At 40.4% G+C, this 15,725-nt stretch overlaps 1 protein-coding gene across 3 annotated transcripts in view; it reads right to left on the bottom strand.

Annotated features, from left to right (window-relative positions):
* MID1 (midline 1) overlaps nucleotides 1-15,725 on the bottom strand; it is a 357,475-nt gene that overhangs the window by 14,167 nt on the left and 327,583 nt on the right. For all 3 annotated transcript variants that reach the window (XM_069945012.1, XM_069945010.1, XM_069945011.1), the window contains exon 8: nucleotides 10,673-10,834. In XM_069945012.1, coding sequence (XP_069801113.1) covers nucleotides 10,673-10,834 — 162 coding nt within the window. The remainder of the gene's footprint in view (nucleotides 1-10,672; nucleotides 10,835-15,725) is intronic.

The raw sequence follows: 15,725 nt of genomic DNA, 5'->3' as shown, positions 1-15,725 counted from the left end.
ACTAGGTTTATTCCGCCTTAAATGAGGGCAGCATAAACTAGTGACAGAACTGCTGAACAGATCGGTGTATTACTTACATCATTTTGTTTAGCTGTTTTCCTAATATGCAGGAGAATAGATCCTTGCCACACCCCCTCCCCACCCCTCCTGATTGACAGTTAACTGCTTATACACAGCATGGATAGATAACTGCAAATAAGCATCTGGTGGGCGGAGTTTTCTGCTTCTCATGAATATCCAGGACTACTGGGCTCATGGACATAATGAAGAGGACTACTTATTGTCCATGATATTCAGGAGGATATCTCTGGATCAGCTGCACAGAACAATGTAAGTGATACATCATTCTGTTCAGCATCTGTCACTAGTTTATGCTACTCTTAGATAGGACCCCATAAACCTACTAAGAGTCTTGTTAAAGATGTACTAATAAAAGATCCTTATACCAGAAATGTTTACTACTTCCAGAAACAATAGGCGAGGTTTCTCCAGTGCACCTGTCATAGTGGACGGTGGTCCTTTTTTTGTTGGCATTCATGATCCCATACAAAGTAAGTATACAACCTATATATATTTTAAAGGGGGGTCATCTGCAATAAGAAAACAGTTGTTTGTGGGTTGTGTCTGCTACCACAGCTGAGCCAAAACCACACATATCTACACACATATAGATGTATATACATAACCCACTTTCTATAGATATATACACAAACATAGTCTTGATATTCATGAACCTCAGTGTGACACATATAAATAGAAGCTAACAGCTCCCATATTGTTTCTGAAGGGTAGAAAAACATGAACCTCTGAAGATTCGGAGGGTGGGTGTTCCTGAGTAAGCCAGATACAAATTACCGGGGTTTTAACTCCGGCCAAAACAAGAAAAATCTTCCTGTTTAAACTGTTTTACCATAACACCCTCCACATCCAATACTTGTTTTCTTAATCGGTCTCAATGATTTATTGAATGTTCTGCTTGGCATCAAATGGAAGAAAACTGACACTTGTGCTCTTTCATTTGACTCGAATGCCTAGAAACTCACAGAAGTGTAATTTCCGAAAGATTGGGAGTAGGAAACTTTAAGGCAACCTGTCAGCTCCATTACGCTGCCCTCTCTGATTTCAACAGCCTGTCACTTATTATAAGAAGTTTTTTGAGAACTAACATTTTATCTTTGCCCCCGCGCTGCCAGATGCTAATTGGCAATTGTGTCCCTATGCACAGCAATAGAGGGCAATCTGTCAATCAGAGGGCCGGAAGACGCACCGACCTCTGGCTGATCATGCTGGCCACAAAAATAAGACGTAGGTTGTTAAAAACGACTTCACATTAACACATAAGTGATACACGGCTGAAGTCAGGGAGGCTGTTACTGCTTTAAGCCATCCCCAGAGTAAGCAGCATAATGGAGCAGACAGGTTTCCTCTAAAAATGCTAATTAAGATACATGAAATAATAGCTGGTTTCATCCCTAAAGGGGTTATCCAGCAAAAATCTTTTTCTTTCAAATTAACTGGTTTCAGAAAGTTATATAGATTTGTAATTTACTTCTATTTAAAAATCTCAAGTATTCCCATACTTATCAGCTGCTGTATGTCCTGCAGGAAGTGTTGTTTTCTTTTCAGTATGGCACAGTGCTCTCTGCTGACATCTCTTTTCGAGACAGAAACTGTCCAGAGCAGGAAGAGTTTTCTATGGGAATTTGCTGCTGTTCCTGTCTTGAACAGAGGTGGCAGCACTGAAAAGAAAACACCACTTCCTGAAGGACATACAGCAGCTGATAAGTATGGGAAGGATGGGGCTGTGTACAGTAATAAGTGAACATCTAATCAATCTAATCAATCTATATCAACATAGTTAAGACAGACAGTTGACTTTAATTATTATTATTATTATTATTATTATTATTATTATTTAGAAGGTTGCCATCAGTATATTTATTCATTATTAAACAATTTTTACTACTATATGAGTCTAGATAGAGTTAAAGTGTCACTGTCATTTCAAAAAACTTTTGACATGTTATAGAGACAAGTCAAAAAGTTTAGATAAATCAGTGTTCACACCCTGACGAATCGTGAGAATGAGCCAGGAGAAGGTAGCACTCAGCGCAGTCCTCTCCTGGCTCTGTGTCACGTGATGATGATTGCTCTCACAAGGTAAGTCTATGGAGGCCAACTCTTTCAATGACAGCCGTAGCGAGGTCCCCCGACTTGTTTTCAGGGTCTAGACAGGACTGATCAACGTTTTTGACATGTCTCTATGACAAACAGAAAAATGCTGCAGCAACCTGCAAGTGCCTACTTTCTCCATCCTACACACAATAAAACCTATTCCAAAGATTTTTTTTTTAAATGAGTTTCTTAGCAAACCATTTGACCAAACAGAATGTACCATCTCCACTTTAAAGTGAAAGAGAAAAAGAGATGGTTCCTGATACTAGGATGGTTAAGAAGCATTTTTTTTCTGAGGTCACCTTAATGTGGTAAGATGGTAAATTCTATTTAATCAAATGGTTTGCTAAGAAACTCATAGAAATTTTTTTTTTTAGAAAAGGTTTTTATTGTATGAACAACATGCAGTAAGTTCTGGCATTTGCAGGTTTCTGTCTGTTTCTGTCTGTATATTAGCCACAGCAGCATGCAACCTGCACAGTGTGAACAGTGGTATTGGGAGTGCTGGCCATTCTTTTTTGCTTTTCACGTCCCTATGACATGTCAAATTTTTTTGTGTGTCAGTGACACTTTAAACAATGGATTGTACTGTCTAAAAAGTTCAGAATTATGAAAAGAGGTACTTGGCTGGAAAAAAAAGAATGGGTTTGAAGTTATATACAAATATATGGCACAGATAGAAAAAAAAAAGATTTAAAAATGATTAAATAGGAAGCTGCTGGCTTTCCCTTATTTAAAATTTGTGAAGTTTTTACTATAACAGACAGGCCAGGAACGTCTTCTGGTTCCCTTTAACTAAGGGCTAAAGATTGTACTAAAGGCATTTTTACATAGGGCTAATTCTTTTTAAGATAACAAAAATTTTTTATCTAAGCCCAGGTAAGTCCCCAGAAAGAGCCCAGGTAAGGCTGCTATCACACATGGCAGTTTCATGTTTTGAAAACTGCCCCTGCAAGTCTTGAGCAAAAACTAGGATGGGTTCAAAAGGAATGGGGAATACAAAGAAAAGACGTGCGGGATTCACTTCTGGGTTTGGCTTAAAAATGCAGTGGCAGTTTTCAAAAGAAAAATATTGCCTTGTGTCAGGGGCTGGCTGGCAAATTTTAGCCTGGGGGGCAAGCACACAGCACTGGCCCATGAGTAGCCGGCTAGCGGCCCATCCTTCAAGGACCACTCTAGGCCCTCACTTATTACACTCCCCACATCAGTGCAGGGAAGGTAGATGCCACCCACTCCAATACTTCCTCCAGCAGCACTGTTCTCACACTTCGGATAACACATTCAGCCCTTCCAGTCATTTGTAAACAGGGAATTCCTACTGCTCGCTGTGACGGGGTCGGGGATCTCTTTACTGTATAAGTATATGGGACGGCTCAGCGCTGACACGGAACCATCCCATAGACTTACATTGACAAGGTGACTTCTGGCCCCTTCACACAGAGCAGTAGGAATTCCCTGTCACAAATGACCAGAAGGGAAGGAGACGTTACCCGAATTGTTGGAACATCGCCGCTGGCAGAAGTACAGGCCGGGGTGCCATCTACCGTCCCTGCACTGATGTGGGGAGGGTAATAATAGGTAAGGGCTGGAGTGCTCCTTAAAGGGAACCAATTAGCACAATTGTGGTGATATGGTTTTCAGCTGCACAGTATAGATATACTATGCAGCTCCCCGAGGCTACCAGCCACTGAGTATAAGATGGTGGGAAAGCTGGGTGACCTCCATCTTACTGAGTATAAGATTGTGGGAAAGCTGGGTGACCATAATATACTGAGTATAAAATGGTGGGAAAGCTGGATGACCATATTATACTGAGTGAAAGATATTGGGGAAGCTGGGTGACCTCCATTTTACTGACTACAAGATGCTGGGAAAGCTGGGTGACCTCCAACATACTGACTAATATATAATATGCTCCAAAATACCCTACAAAATGTGTATATTGTTCTGTATGAGTGCGTATTGTTCTGTATGGGTGTATATTGTACTGTATGGTTCTGTATGGGTGTATATTGCACTGTATGGTTCTGTATGGGTGTATATTGTTCTGTATGGGTATATATTGTTCTGTATGGGTGCATATTGTTCTGTATGTGTGCGTATAGTTTTGTATGGGTGTATATTGCACTGTATGGTTCTGTATGGGTGCATATTGTTCTGTATGAGTGCGTATTGTTCTGTATGGGTGTATATTGTACTGTATGGTTCTGTATGGGTGTATATTGTACTGTATGGTTCTGTATGGGTGTATTGTACTGTATGGTTCTGTATGGGTGTATATTGTACTGTATGGTTCTGTACGGGTGTATATTGTTCTGTATGGTTCTGTATGGGTGTATATTGTTCTGTATGGGTGTATATTGTACTGTATGGTTCTGTATAGGTGTACTGTATATTGTTCTGTATGGTTTTGTATAGGTGTATATTGTTCTGTATTGGTGTATATTGTTCTGTATGGGTGTATATTGTTCTGTATGGGTGCGTATTGTTCTGTATGGGTGTATATTGTACTGTATGGTTCTGTATGAGTGTAAATTGTTCTGTATGGGTGTATATTGTTCTGTATTGGTATATATTGTTCTGTATGAGTGTATATTGTTCTGTATGGTTCTGTATGGGTGAGTATTGTTCTGTATGTGTGTATATTGTACTGTATGGGTGTATATTGTACTGTATGGTTCTGTATGGGTGTATATTGCACTGTATGGTTCTGTATGAGTGCGTATTGTTCTGTATGGGTGTATATTGTACTGTATGGCTCTGTATGGGTGTATATCGTACTGTATGGTTCTGTATGGGTGTATATTGTACTGTATGGCTCTTGTATGAGTGTATATTGTACTGTATGGTTCTGTATGGGTGTATATTGTACTGTATGTTCTGTATGGGTGTATATTGTACTGTATGTTCTGTATGGGTGTATATTGTTCTGTATAGGTGTATATTGTTCTGTATGGTTCTGTATGGGTGTATATGGTTCTGTATGGGTGTATATTGCACTGTATGGTTCTGTATGGGTGTATATGGTTCTGTATGGGTGTATATGGTTCTGTATGGGTGTATATTGCACTGTATGGTTCTGTATGGGTGTATATTGTACTGTATGTTCTGTATGGGTGTATATAGTACTGTATGGTTCTGTATGAGTGTAAATTGTTCTGTATGGGTGTATATTGTTCTGTATGGGTGTATATTGTTCTGTATGGGTGTATATTGTTCTGTATTGGTGTATATTGTTCTGTATGGTTCTGTATGGGTGAGTATTGTTCTGTATGTGTGTATATTGTACTGTATGGGTGTATATTGCTCTGTATGGTTCTGTATGGGTGTATATTGTACTGTATGGTGTGTATGAGTGCGTATTGTTCTGTATGGGTGTGTATTGTACTGTATGGTTCTGTATGGGTGTGTATTGTACTGTATGGTTCTGTATGGGTGTATATTGTACTGTATGGTTCTGTATGGGTGTAAATTGTTCTGCATGGTTCTTTATGGGTGTTTATTCTGTATGGGTGTATATTGTTCTGTATGAGTGTAAATTGTTCTGTATGGGTGTATATTGTTCTGTATAGGTGTATATTGTTCTGTATGGGTGTATATTGTTCTGTATGGTTCTGTACAGGTGTATATTGTTCTGTATAGGTGTATATTGTTCTGTATGGGTGTATATTGTTCTGTATGGGTGTATATTGTTCTGTATAGGTGTATATTGTTCTGTATGGTTCTGTACAGGTGTATATTGTTCTGTATAGGTGTATATTGTTCTGTATGGGTGTATATTGTTCTGTATGGTTCTGTACAGGTGTATATTGTTCTGTATGGGTGTATATTGTACTGTATGTTCTGTATGGGTGTATATAGTTCTGTATGGTTCTGTATGAGTGTAAATTGTTCTGTATGGGTGTATATTGTTCTGTATCGGTGTATATTGTTCTGTATGAGTGTATATTGTTCTGTATGGTTCTGTATGGGTGTATATTGTTCTGTATGGGTGAGTATTGTTCTGTATGTGTGTATATTGTACTGTATGGGTGTATATTGCACTGTATGGTTCTGTATGGGTGTATATTGTTCTGTATTGGTGTATATTGTTCTGTATGGGTGTATATTGTTCTGTATGGTTCTGTTTGAGTAAAAAATTGTTCTGTATGGGTGTATATTGTTCTGTATGAGTGTATATTGTACTGTATGGTTCTGTATGGGTGTATATGGTACTGTATGGTTCTGTATTGGTGTATATTCTGTATGGGTGTATATTGTTCTGTATGAGTGCGTATTGTTCTGTATGAGTGCGTATTGTTCTGTATGGGTGTATATTGTTCTGTATGGGTGTATATTGCTCTGTATGGGTGTATATTGCTCTGTATGGGTGTATATTGTACTGTATGGTTCTGTATGGGTGTATATTGTACTGTATGGTTCTGTATGAGTGCGTATTGTTCTGTATGGGTGTGTATTGTACTGTATGGTTCTGTATGGGTGTATATTGTACTGTATGGGTGTGTATTGTACTGTATAGTTCTGTATGGGTGTGTATTGTACTGTATGGTTCTGTATGGGTGTATATTGTACTGTATGGTTCTGTATGGGTGTATATTGTTCTGCATGGGTGTAAATTGTTCTGCATGGTTCTTTATGGGTGTATATTCTGTATGGGTGTATATTGTTCTGTATGGGTGCGTATTGTTCTGTATGGGTGTATATTGTTCTGTATGAGTGTAAATTGTTCTGTATGGGAGTATATTGTTCTGTATAGGTGTATATTGTTCTGTATGGGTGTATATTGTTCTGTATGGTTCTGTACAGGTGTATATTGTTCTGTATGGGTGTATATTGTTCTGTATGGGTGTATATTGTTCTGTATAGGTGTTTATTGTTCTGTATGGTTCTGTACAGGTGTATATTGTTCTGTATAGATGTATATTGTTCTGTATGGGTGTATATTGTTCTGTATGAGTGTAAATTGTTCTGTATGGGTGTATATTGTTCTGTATGGGTGTATAATGTTCTGTATAGGTGTATATTGTTCTGTATGGTTCTGTACAGGTGTATATTGTTCTGTATAGGTGTATATTGTTCTGTATGGGTGTATATTGTTCTGTATAGGTGTATATTGTTCTGTATGGGTGTATATTGTTCTGTATGGTTCTGTACAGGTGTATATTGTTCTGTATAGGTGTATATTGTTCTGTATGGGTGTATATTGTTCTGTATGGTTCTGTACAGGTGTATATTGTTCTGTATGGGTGTATATTGTACTGTATGTTCTGTATGGGTGTATATAGTTCTGTATGGTTCTGTATGAGTGTAAATTGTTCTGTATGGGTGTATATTGTTCTGTATGGGTGTATAATGTTCTGTATAGGTGTATATTGTTCTGTATGGGTGTATATTGTGCTGTATGGGTGTATATTGTTCTGTATGGTTCTGTATGAGTGTAAATTGTTCTGTATGGGTGAGTATTGTTCTGTATGTGTGTATATTGTACTGTATGGGTGTATATTGCACTGTATGGTTCTGTATGGGTGTATATTGTTCTGTATGGGTGTATATTGTTCTGTATGGTTCTGTTTGAGTAAAAAATTGTTCTGTATGGGTGTATATTGTTCTGTATGAGTGTATATTGTACTGTATGGTTCTGTATGGGTGTATATGGTACTGTATGGTTCTGTATTGGTGTATATTGTTCTGTATGGGTGTATATTGTTCTGTATGAGTGCGTATTGTTCTGTATGAGTGTGTATTGTTCTGTATGGGTGTATATTGTTCTGTATGGGTGTATATTGTTCTGTATGGGTGTATATTGCTCTGTATAGGTGTGTATTGTACTGTATGGTTCTGTATGGGTGTATATTGTACTGTATGGTTCTGTATGAGTGCGTATTGTTCTGTATGGGTGTGTATTGTACTGTATGGTTCTGTATGGGTGTATATTGTACTGTATGGTTCTGTATGGGTGTATATTGTTCTGCATGGGTGTAAATTGTTCTGCATGGTTCTTTATGGGTGTATATTCTGTATGGGTGTATATTGTTCTGTATGGGTGCGTATTGTTCTGTATGGGTGTATATTGTTCTGTATGAGTGTAAATTGTTCTGTATGGGTGTATATTGTTCTGTATAGGTGTATATTGTTCTGTATGGGTGTATATTGTTCTGTATGGTTCTGTACAGGTGTATATTGTTCTGTATGGGTGTATATTGTTCTGTATGGGTGTATATTGTTCTGTATAGGTGTGTATTGTACTGTATGGTTCTGTATAGGTGTATATTGTTCTGTATAGATGTATATTGTTCTGTATGGGTGTATATTGTTCTGTATGGTTCTGTACAGGTGTATAATGTTCTGTATGGGTGTGTATGGTTCTGTATGTGTGTAAATTGTTCTGTATGGGTGTATATTGTTCTGTATGGGTGTATATTGTGCTGTATGGTTCTGTACAGGTGTATATTGTTCTGTATAGGTGTATATTGTTCTGTATGGGTGTATATTGTTCTGTATAGGTGTATATTGTTCTGTATAGGTGTATATTGTTCTGTATGGGTGTATATTGTTCTGTATGGTTCTGTATGAGTGCGTATTGTTCTGTATGGGTGTATATTGTTATGTATGAGTGCGTATTGTTCTGTATGGGTGTATATTGTTCTGTATGGGTGCGTTTTGTTCTGTATGGGTGCGTTTTGTTCTGTACAGGTGTATATTGTTCTGTATGGGTGTATATTGTACTGTATGTTCTGTATGGGTGTATATGGTTCTGTATGAGTGTAAATTGTTCTGTATGGGTGTATATTGTTCTTTATAGGTGTATATTGTTCTGTATGGTTCTGTACAGGTGTATATTGTTCTGTATAGGTGTATATTGTTTTGTATGGGTGTATATTGTTCTGTATGGGTGTATATTGTTCTGTATGGGTGTATATTGTTCTGTATGGGTGTATATTGTTCTGTATAGGTGTATATTGTTCTGTATGGTTCTGTATGAGTGCGTATTGTTCTGTATGGGTGTATATTGTTCTGTATGGTTCTGTATGGGTGTATATTGTACTGTATGGGTGCGTATTGTTCTGTATGGGTGCGTTTTGTTCTGTATGGGTGCGTTTTGTTCTGTATGGTTCTGTATGACCATATATTGTTCTCTATGAGTGTGTATCATTCTGTGTGTGGGGGCACAGCAGTCTGAAATGTGTGTGTGTGTGTGGGGGGGGGGGGGGCAAAGCAGCCTGAAAAGGGGGGGGGGACCGCAGCCTGAAGGGGGGGGGGGCACAGCAGCCTGACGGGGGGGGGGCACAGCAGTCTGAAGTGTGTGTGTGTGGGGGGGGGGCACAGCAGCCTGAAAGGGGGGGGGAGAGGCAAAGCAGCCTGAAGGGGAGAACACAGCAGTCTGGGGGGAAGGCTCACACAGCAGCCTTAGGAGGTACATATCAACTACCGGTGCAGCGGGGCAATGCAGCCTGTGGAAGCGGGTGCAGCTATAGGGGGTAAAGGGCAGCAGCTACAGGGGGTTGGGGGAACAGATGCTAGTGTGTGTGTTTGCCCCTGTCAGCCCAGCTCAGCAGACAGCCCTCTCCTCTCTGTCCCGACCTCCCTCCTATCTACAACCCGAAGTACCTGCATTTATAGCTGCTGAGCAGAGAGCAGGACACAAGGGGGATGGTCAGGGAGCAGGAGCCTGGAGCTGGAGGACGCTGTGTAGCTGGAGGTTAGCAGCCCAGCCTCCTCCTCTCCACACTGTGTAATACAGGAAGTCCCGGGCCAGGAGGAACATGGGAGGTACACAGGGGGCGGGGCTTAACGGGGGCGGGGAGCAGCCACTGGCATCACAGACCGGCCCTGCAGCACAGGCAGAGAGGAGAGCGCTGGGGCGGTAAGCAGCCTCAGCGCGGCCCTGTAATGTCCTGGGGAAGACCGGCCCGGGGGGCAGATGCCACCCTGCCCCCCGGCCCAGCCCGCCCCTGCCTTGTGTGAAACCAGCTTTAGTCCAACCCATGTCCTCTCTATCTACAGGCTGTCAAATGGGGATATGGACTGGACTTGCCTGGGCTCTTGGTGAGGAATGCCCCCTGGGGACGTGAGCCTCATCTACATAACAACAAAGGGGCCTATATCTAGTTAAAGGTATCATCCAGCGTTAGAAAAACATGGCCATTTTCTTCCAGAGACCGCTCTTGTCTCCAGTTTGGGTGCAAGTTTTGCAACTCAGTTCCATTAAAGTGAATGGAGCTTAATTTCAAACCACAGCTGAAGTAGAGACAAGTGATCATGTTTTTCTAACGCTGGATAACCCCTTTACGGGGAGGACTGAGGAGATAGAGAGGGTATGCCCATAATCCTGACTAGCCATGCACTTATTTACACCCGCTTTCCCGCTGATATGTCCACCTTATCGCTTACGTACCAATATGTCCAAATACAGTTAACTTCCAATAAGCAGAAAACATCCTAGAGCCCCCTAGCATTCTGGAAGAAGAAACAGACCCACAGGAAAATGGTTACTTACTGTTTGTCTTTAATTTTCCAGGTTCGCTGTTACGGCTGCCGGCTTGGTTTATTGCCTTTACAATAAAAATATACTTGGTGCCGCTTTGCAGGCCGTGCACTGTATAGTGGTTCTGTTTGATATTGGGAACAATCATCCAGCTGTCGGCAGAGTTACACAAGCCTGCAAGAGAAGATAAGTGGACTAGTTATTACACAGAGAAGACAGCAAATTAGGCTGCACATTGTACATGTGAAGGAGTTAAATAGCATAAGAGAGTCCCTAGGACTGGATTACAACAGGGTCTCACAACTTGATTTACCAACAATTAGAAGAGTGTCTGTGGCATTTCATTGTATGCGGTCTTTCAATGTACAAAAATACATAAATATAAAATCAATATAACTTATACAGCCCAGAGCATAAATGCATAAAGTCATTTTGATTTATGTACATTACAAAAACATATGGAAACATATGAGATGAGCTGCGGGGTTCAGTAACCATCCCTTATACAGTATGTGAACTGGGTCATACTTACATAACAGCCAACTCTGCATAAGCACTTTGCAATTTTCCTATGCGTAAAATAGCAACAATTGTAAAACAGCTCCCGGGTGATCTGGAAGCCAAAAAGCCGGCAACTTACACAATTGCTTAACTCCTATTAAGCTACTTTGTTTTCACGACTCCTAAAATTATGTAAACAAAGCAATTCACATTTATGTAACTCTTATTTAAGTCAATGGGAGTTGCTTTGGCCATTTTCCGCTTTCCAAACTCACAATCCAATGGGGACCAGAAAGCCCTTGATCTTCAGATAGACCAGGGATGGGGAACCTTCAGCCATCCAGCTATTGCAAAACTACAATTTCCATAAAGCCTGGACAGCCGAAGTTTACCCATATGGGTACAAGGCTTAAACTTCATGCTGATTTTATTATGTAGTTTTGCTATAAAATTTTATATTTATTTATTTTTTTGTGGTGAATCTTTCTGTTGGAGTATATATTTAGTTAGTGGATCCCCATTATGGTTGGCCACCCATACAGTAGGTGCCATTCCAATTTTTATTTTTTTTTTTTGCCTCAAAGTAGATAGCACAAAAGCTCTGTTACTAGTTTGTTACTTGTTTTAAAGCTTATTGGTGTACTTTTTATTATTAGTTTTTATTATTTGAATGATCTAAAGTCAATACAGTAAAGCATTATATGGTTTCATTAACTCCTGCGTAAAGACATTCTACTTTTTATGAATAAAAGTATATCCAATTGTTATGTTCTTTTTAATATTTTGTTTCGACTCACCTTAGGATTCTGGAATAAGCCTCTGGACTGTCTCATTCTAGACATTACCAGGGGAGGGGAACACTTGGAATGTGAAATGACTATTACAAAGGGCTCTATTATACAGATCGTTTATCCGACGAATCAGGCTGATATCACTTCATGTAATAAAGACAACAATCAGCCGGGGAGTGAGCAATCAATCGATTGTCCGCTGATTGTTCTATCAACAAATCTGAAAATCTCTGGCCACAAGCGATATGCGGCCGCATATGTGATAGGTGATGTGCGACCGACAGCTGTTGAATGGGTATAGAAAATAATAATGCTGTAGTTACGCTTACCATTCTGTGGTCCCCCGGTGCTCTCCTACCTTTTTACCATGTTTTCATTGACCACAGCCACCGCTAATACTTCTGAGTCCATCTCTGCAGTCACAGCCTGCTCAGCCAATCACTGGCCTCAGTGCTGTTCCGTCTCGGTCAGTGATTGGCTGAGTAAGCTGCCACTGCTGAGACGGGTTCAGAAGTGTCAGTGCCAGCTGTGGTCAGCAGGGAACATGGAGAAAAGGCAGCAGCACAACGGGGGGCATGGAGTGGTAAGCATAACTGTGTCTGTATTATTTTCTATATAAAACAAGGGCTGCACAGACTCTGCTAACAATGTCTTTGCAGCCCTGCATACACAATTATTGAGCCACGTATAGGTTCGGTAAGCGAATGCTAATCTAGACGGTGCTGGATCGGGCCGTCTAATACGGCCCTAAGTTAAATGAAGGACAATAAATTTGATTTGGGTTCAGTGAATCTTACCGTAGATTCATCCAACCCTATCTAACCATTATCTATTCTTTACATTGCCTGTTTATGAATGGGTCAATCATTGGTTCCAGAAGCAAAATCCGCATTTTATTCCCTGTGTTCCTGTTAGATGAGTAAGCAGAATCACTGCACCTTCCTATACGCTATAATAGAATGTTTTGTGTATCTACCAGATGGCGGAATAAGTTATTCTATAAGAATGTAACTAATCCAGTTGTGTACCAGTCTTCATATACAGCAACAGCCTCAAAATTGGCATAAAACAACACATTCTATGTGAGTCATCAACGTAATATAATTCACCTTTATCTCTTCCTTATGTATTAGTAAATCATGAGTCATTATATGACATTTTAAAAAAAAAATCACTATATAAAAAAGCAAAGCTTTGGGGATAAGACAGCTATTTCCTCCTATGTATATTAAACATGAAACCTGAGTACTTGCATGTGCTGGTAAATATGTGGCTTTTGACTTAAGGTGCTTAGTTTCTGCTATACAACTTACTTAAATGCAAATGGACTGCATTATGAGGTATTTGCTTTCAGCGCATTGCTGTTTATGAGCAGCGGAGAGCTTTAACTAAGCCCTCATCCAGAAAGCCTAACAAAGACTCCCGAGGCAAAAAAACAACAGAGATTACAGGTTAGATTCTTAACCCCTCTTACCCCAAGGAGTAAGCAATTACCCTACTATAACACATTGTACTGTATAATAAAATAAGATGTACTAATGTGATTTTTTTTTTTTCATATACTGCTGGATGGTACAACCAACACATACTCACCAACCATATTCCCTCCGGGGTTCCTCCTGCTGAATGCTTTTACCGCTGCTTTTGAGAAAAGCTAATTTTGGCAGTAACAGCCCACTCACCCAATGACTGCCTGGGCATTTTCCCGCTTAAGCCAGTGACTGCATTCAGCAGGGGATCCCAGAGTGAGCATGTTAGGCAAGTATGGGAGGGTTGTTATTTTCTGTGAAGCCCCAGCAATTTGTAAAACAACCTAAATGCACAGAGAACCCCTCTAAAGGGGTTGTCTCATCTTCCCTTTATCAGGTCGCCCCAGCCACTTCCAGCTCTCATATCTGGGTTCAGCAAGGGGGATCACAGGTGGAGTGGGAACAGGATGCAGTGGTGCCAAGCTGAATGTGTTTGGCACTGCTGTGTCCCCCTCCAACATTATACATGTCTCCAGTGACAATCCACACCCTGGAGACATGTGGGATGTCAGAGGAAGAAATAATAGTAGTAAAAACATACTTATATGGTCCTGACCACCCAAGTCCTGTCACTGCTCAGCCACTGCTATCCCCCCAAAAAATTTTTTATTTTTTTTTGCATTTCCCATCACTTAACAAAAGTTTAGTCGATTGGAATATCCCTTTAACAAACCATTACAAAATATAAAAAGGCTGTAGCTTGGGTAGAATTTTCCTTACATCCTCCTTGTATGGAAAATGAGTACAGAAGACTTTTACATGGTGGTAAGTGCCTCTTTGCTGGATTTAATCTGGGTCAAAGGGGTAGTGAGAGCCCGTCATAAAGACATATGGAGACTTACAGACCATTGCTGCTCCGCTGAGAATTCTGTGAAGAAAGGATATGCAAAATAGCTCTTACACTTCTTGAGCAAAGAGATGTCCATTTAAGTCAAGTCTTGCTCAGTCAAGGAGCCTTAAAACATTGACTGGGGATTTATTTGCCAAGCCAAACAATCTCTCCAAAAGGAAAGATTTCCCATCTGCAGACAGCTGTTTCGGGGTACTTGGAGCAGCAATGGTCTGTAAGTCTCCACACATCTTCATGAGAGGCTCTTCTTAAGGAGAGTCACTACACCTTTGACCCACGTCGATAGACCTCTCACTAGCCAGCCAACACCCTGATCTGCACTGATGAGGGATAAACCCCCGAAACAGCTGTCTGCAGATGGGAAATCTTTCCTTCTAGAGAGATTGTTTGGCTTGGTATAAAAACCCCAGTCAATATTCTAAGGCTCCTTGACTGAGCAAGACTTGACTTGAAGGGACATCTCTTCGCTATTTTGCATATCCTTTCTTCCCTGGATTTTATCAGTAATACTGAATTTAATGGGCTCAGGAGGAGAACCAGTGATTTGCCAGTAATAAACATACATACTTTGCCTTACTTTACAATGGACAATGGAAGAGATTCCTACTATATGAGCCTGATTAGTCTCCCCAGTAAGCTGCAGCTTTAGTAGAGACATTACAAGTACAGACCTCAGTGGCTATATATAGTGCGTTATACAAAGTGAAGTGGCCATAGCATTAACTAAATCTAGCCTGACTGTCAAGCTGCATTTATCATAGACTGCTACTTTAAATAAAATATGTTCCATCACAGCTGCAACATGAACACGAGTACAGGAGAAACGGGTTCCCAAATGAGATTTTGCAAACCTTCACAATCTGGAGGTAATAATGTAGAAAGTTATTTCCTCAGGGCTGGATACTGACAAATTCTACACACCGGATGGGACAAATCCCAAATTCATCAATGACAGCTAAAGGAAAATATCCCACTTCCATCTGCACCATCTGATCCCATTTTGCTGAAATATATCAGAATCCTGTAGCCAACGGCCGTCTCTCTCTTTCTGGTCCCCAGGAGATCTGGATCTGGTTCTGGATCCTGTCTGAGCCAGAGCAAGCAGAGGGGGAAACTAGTTGGAGTGAGGTAAAGGAAAGCGAAGCGCAATGAGAGGACAATTTAGGATACAAGTGATATGAAAAACAATAACTTTTGCTGCAGATTAGGTAGGAACAGATGCAGCCAAGTCCTGGGGTTTATTCAGACAATGCATTTTTTTTTGTTTGCATGCAATTTGCAAGGATAAGAGTGAATTTAAAAAGAGAGAAAATTAACAAAACATAACTATACCTGTCCTCCCCTTTGACCTCTGCCTTTATGTGGAAAGTACAGAGACCCCATACACAACCTAT

Source organism: Dendropsophus ebraccatus, chromosome 11 (assembly GCF_027789765.1).
Source record: "Dendropsophus ebraccatus isolate aDenEbr1 chromosome 11, aDenEbr1.pat, whole genome shotgun sequence".
Lineage (NCBI taxonomy): Eukaryota > Metazoa > Chordata > Amphibia > Anura > Hylidae > Dendropsophus > Dendropsophus ebraccatus.
This window is presented reverse-complemented; position numbering and strand designations above follow the sequence as displayed.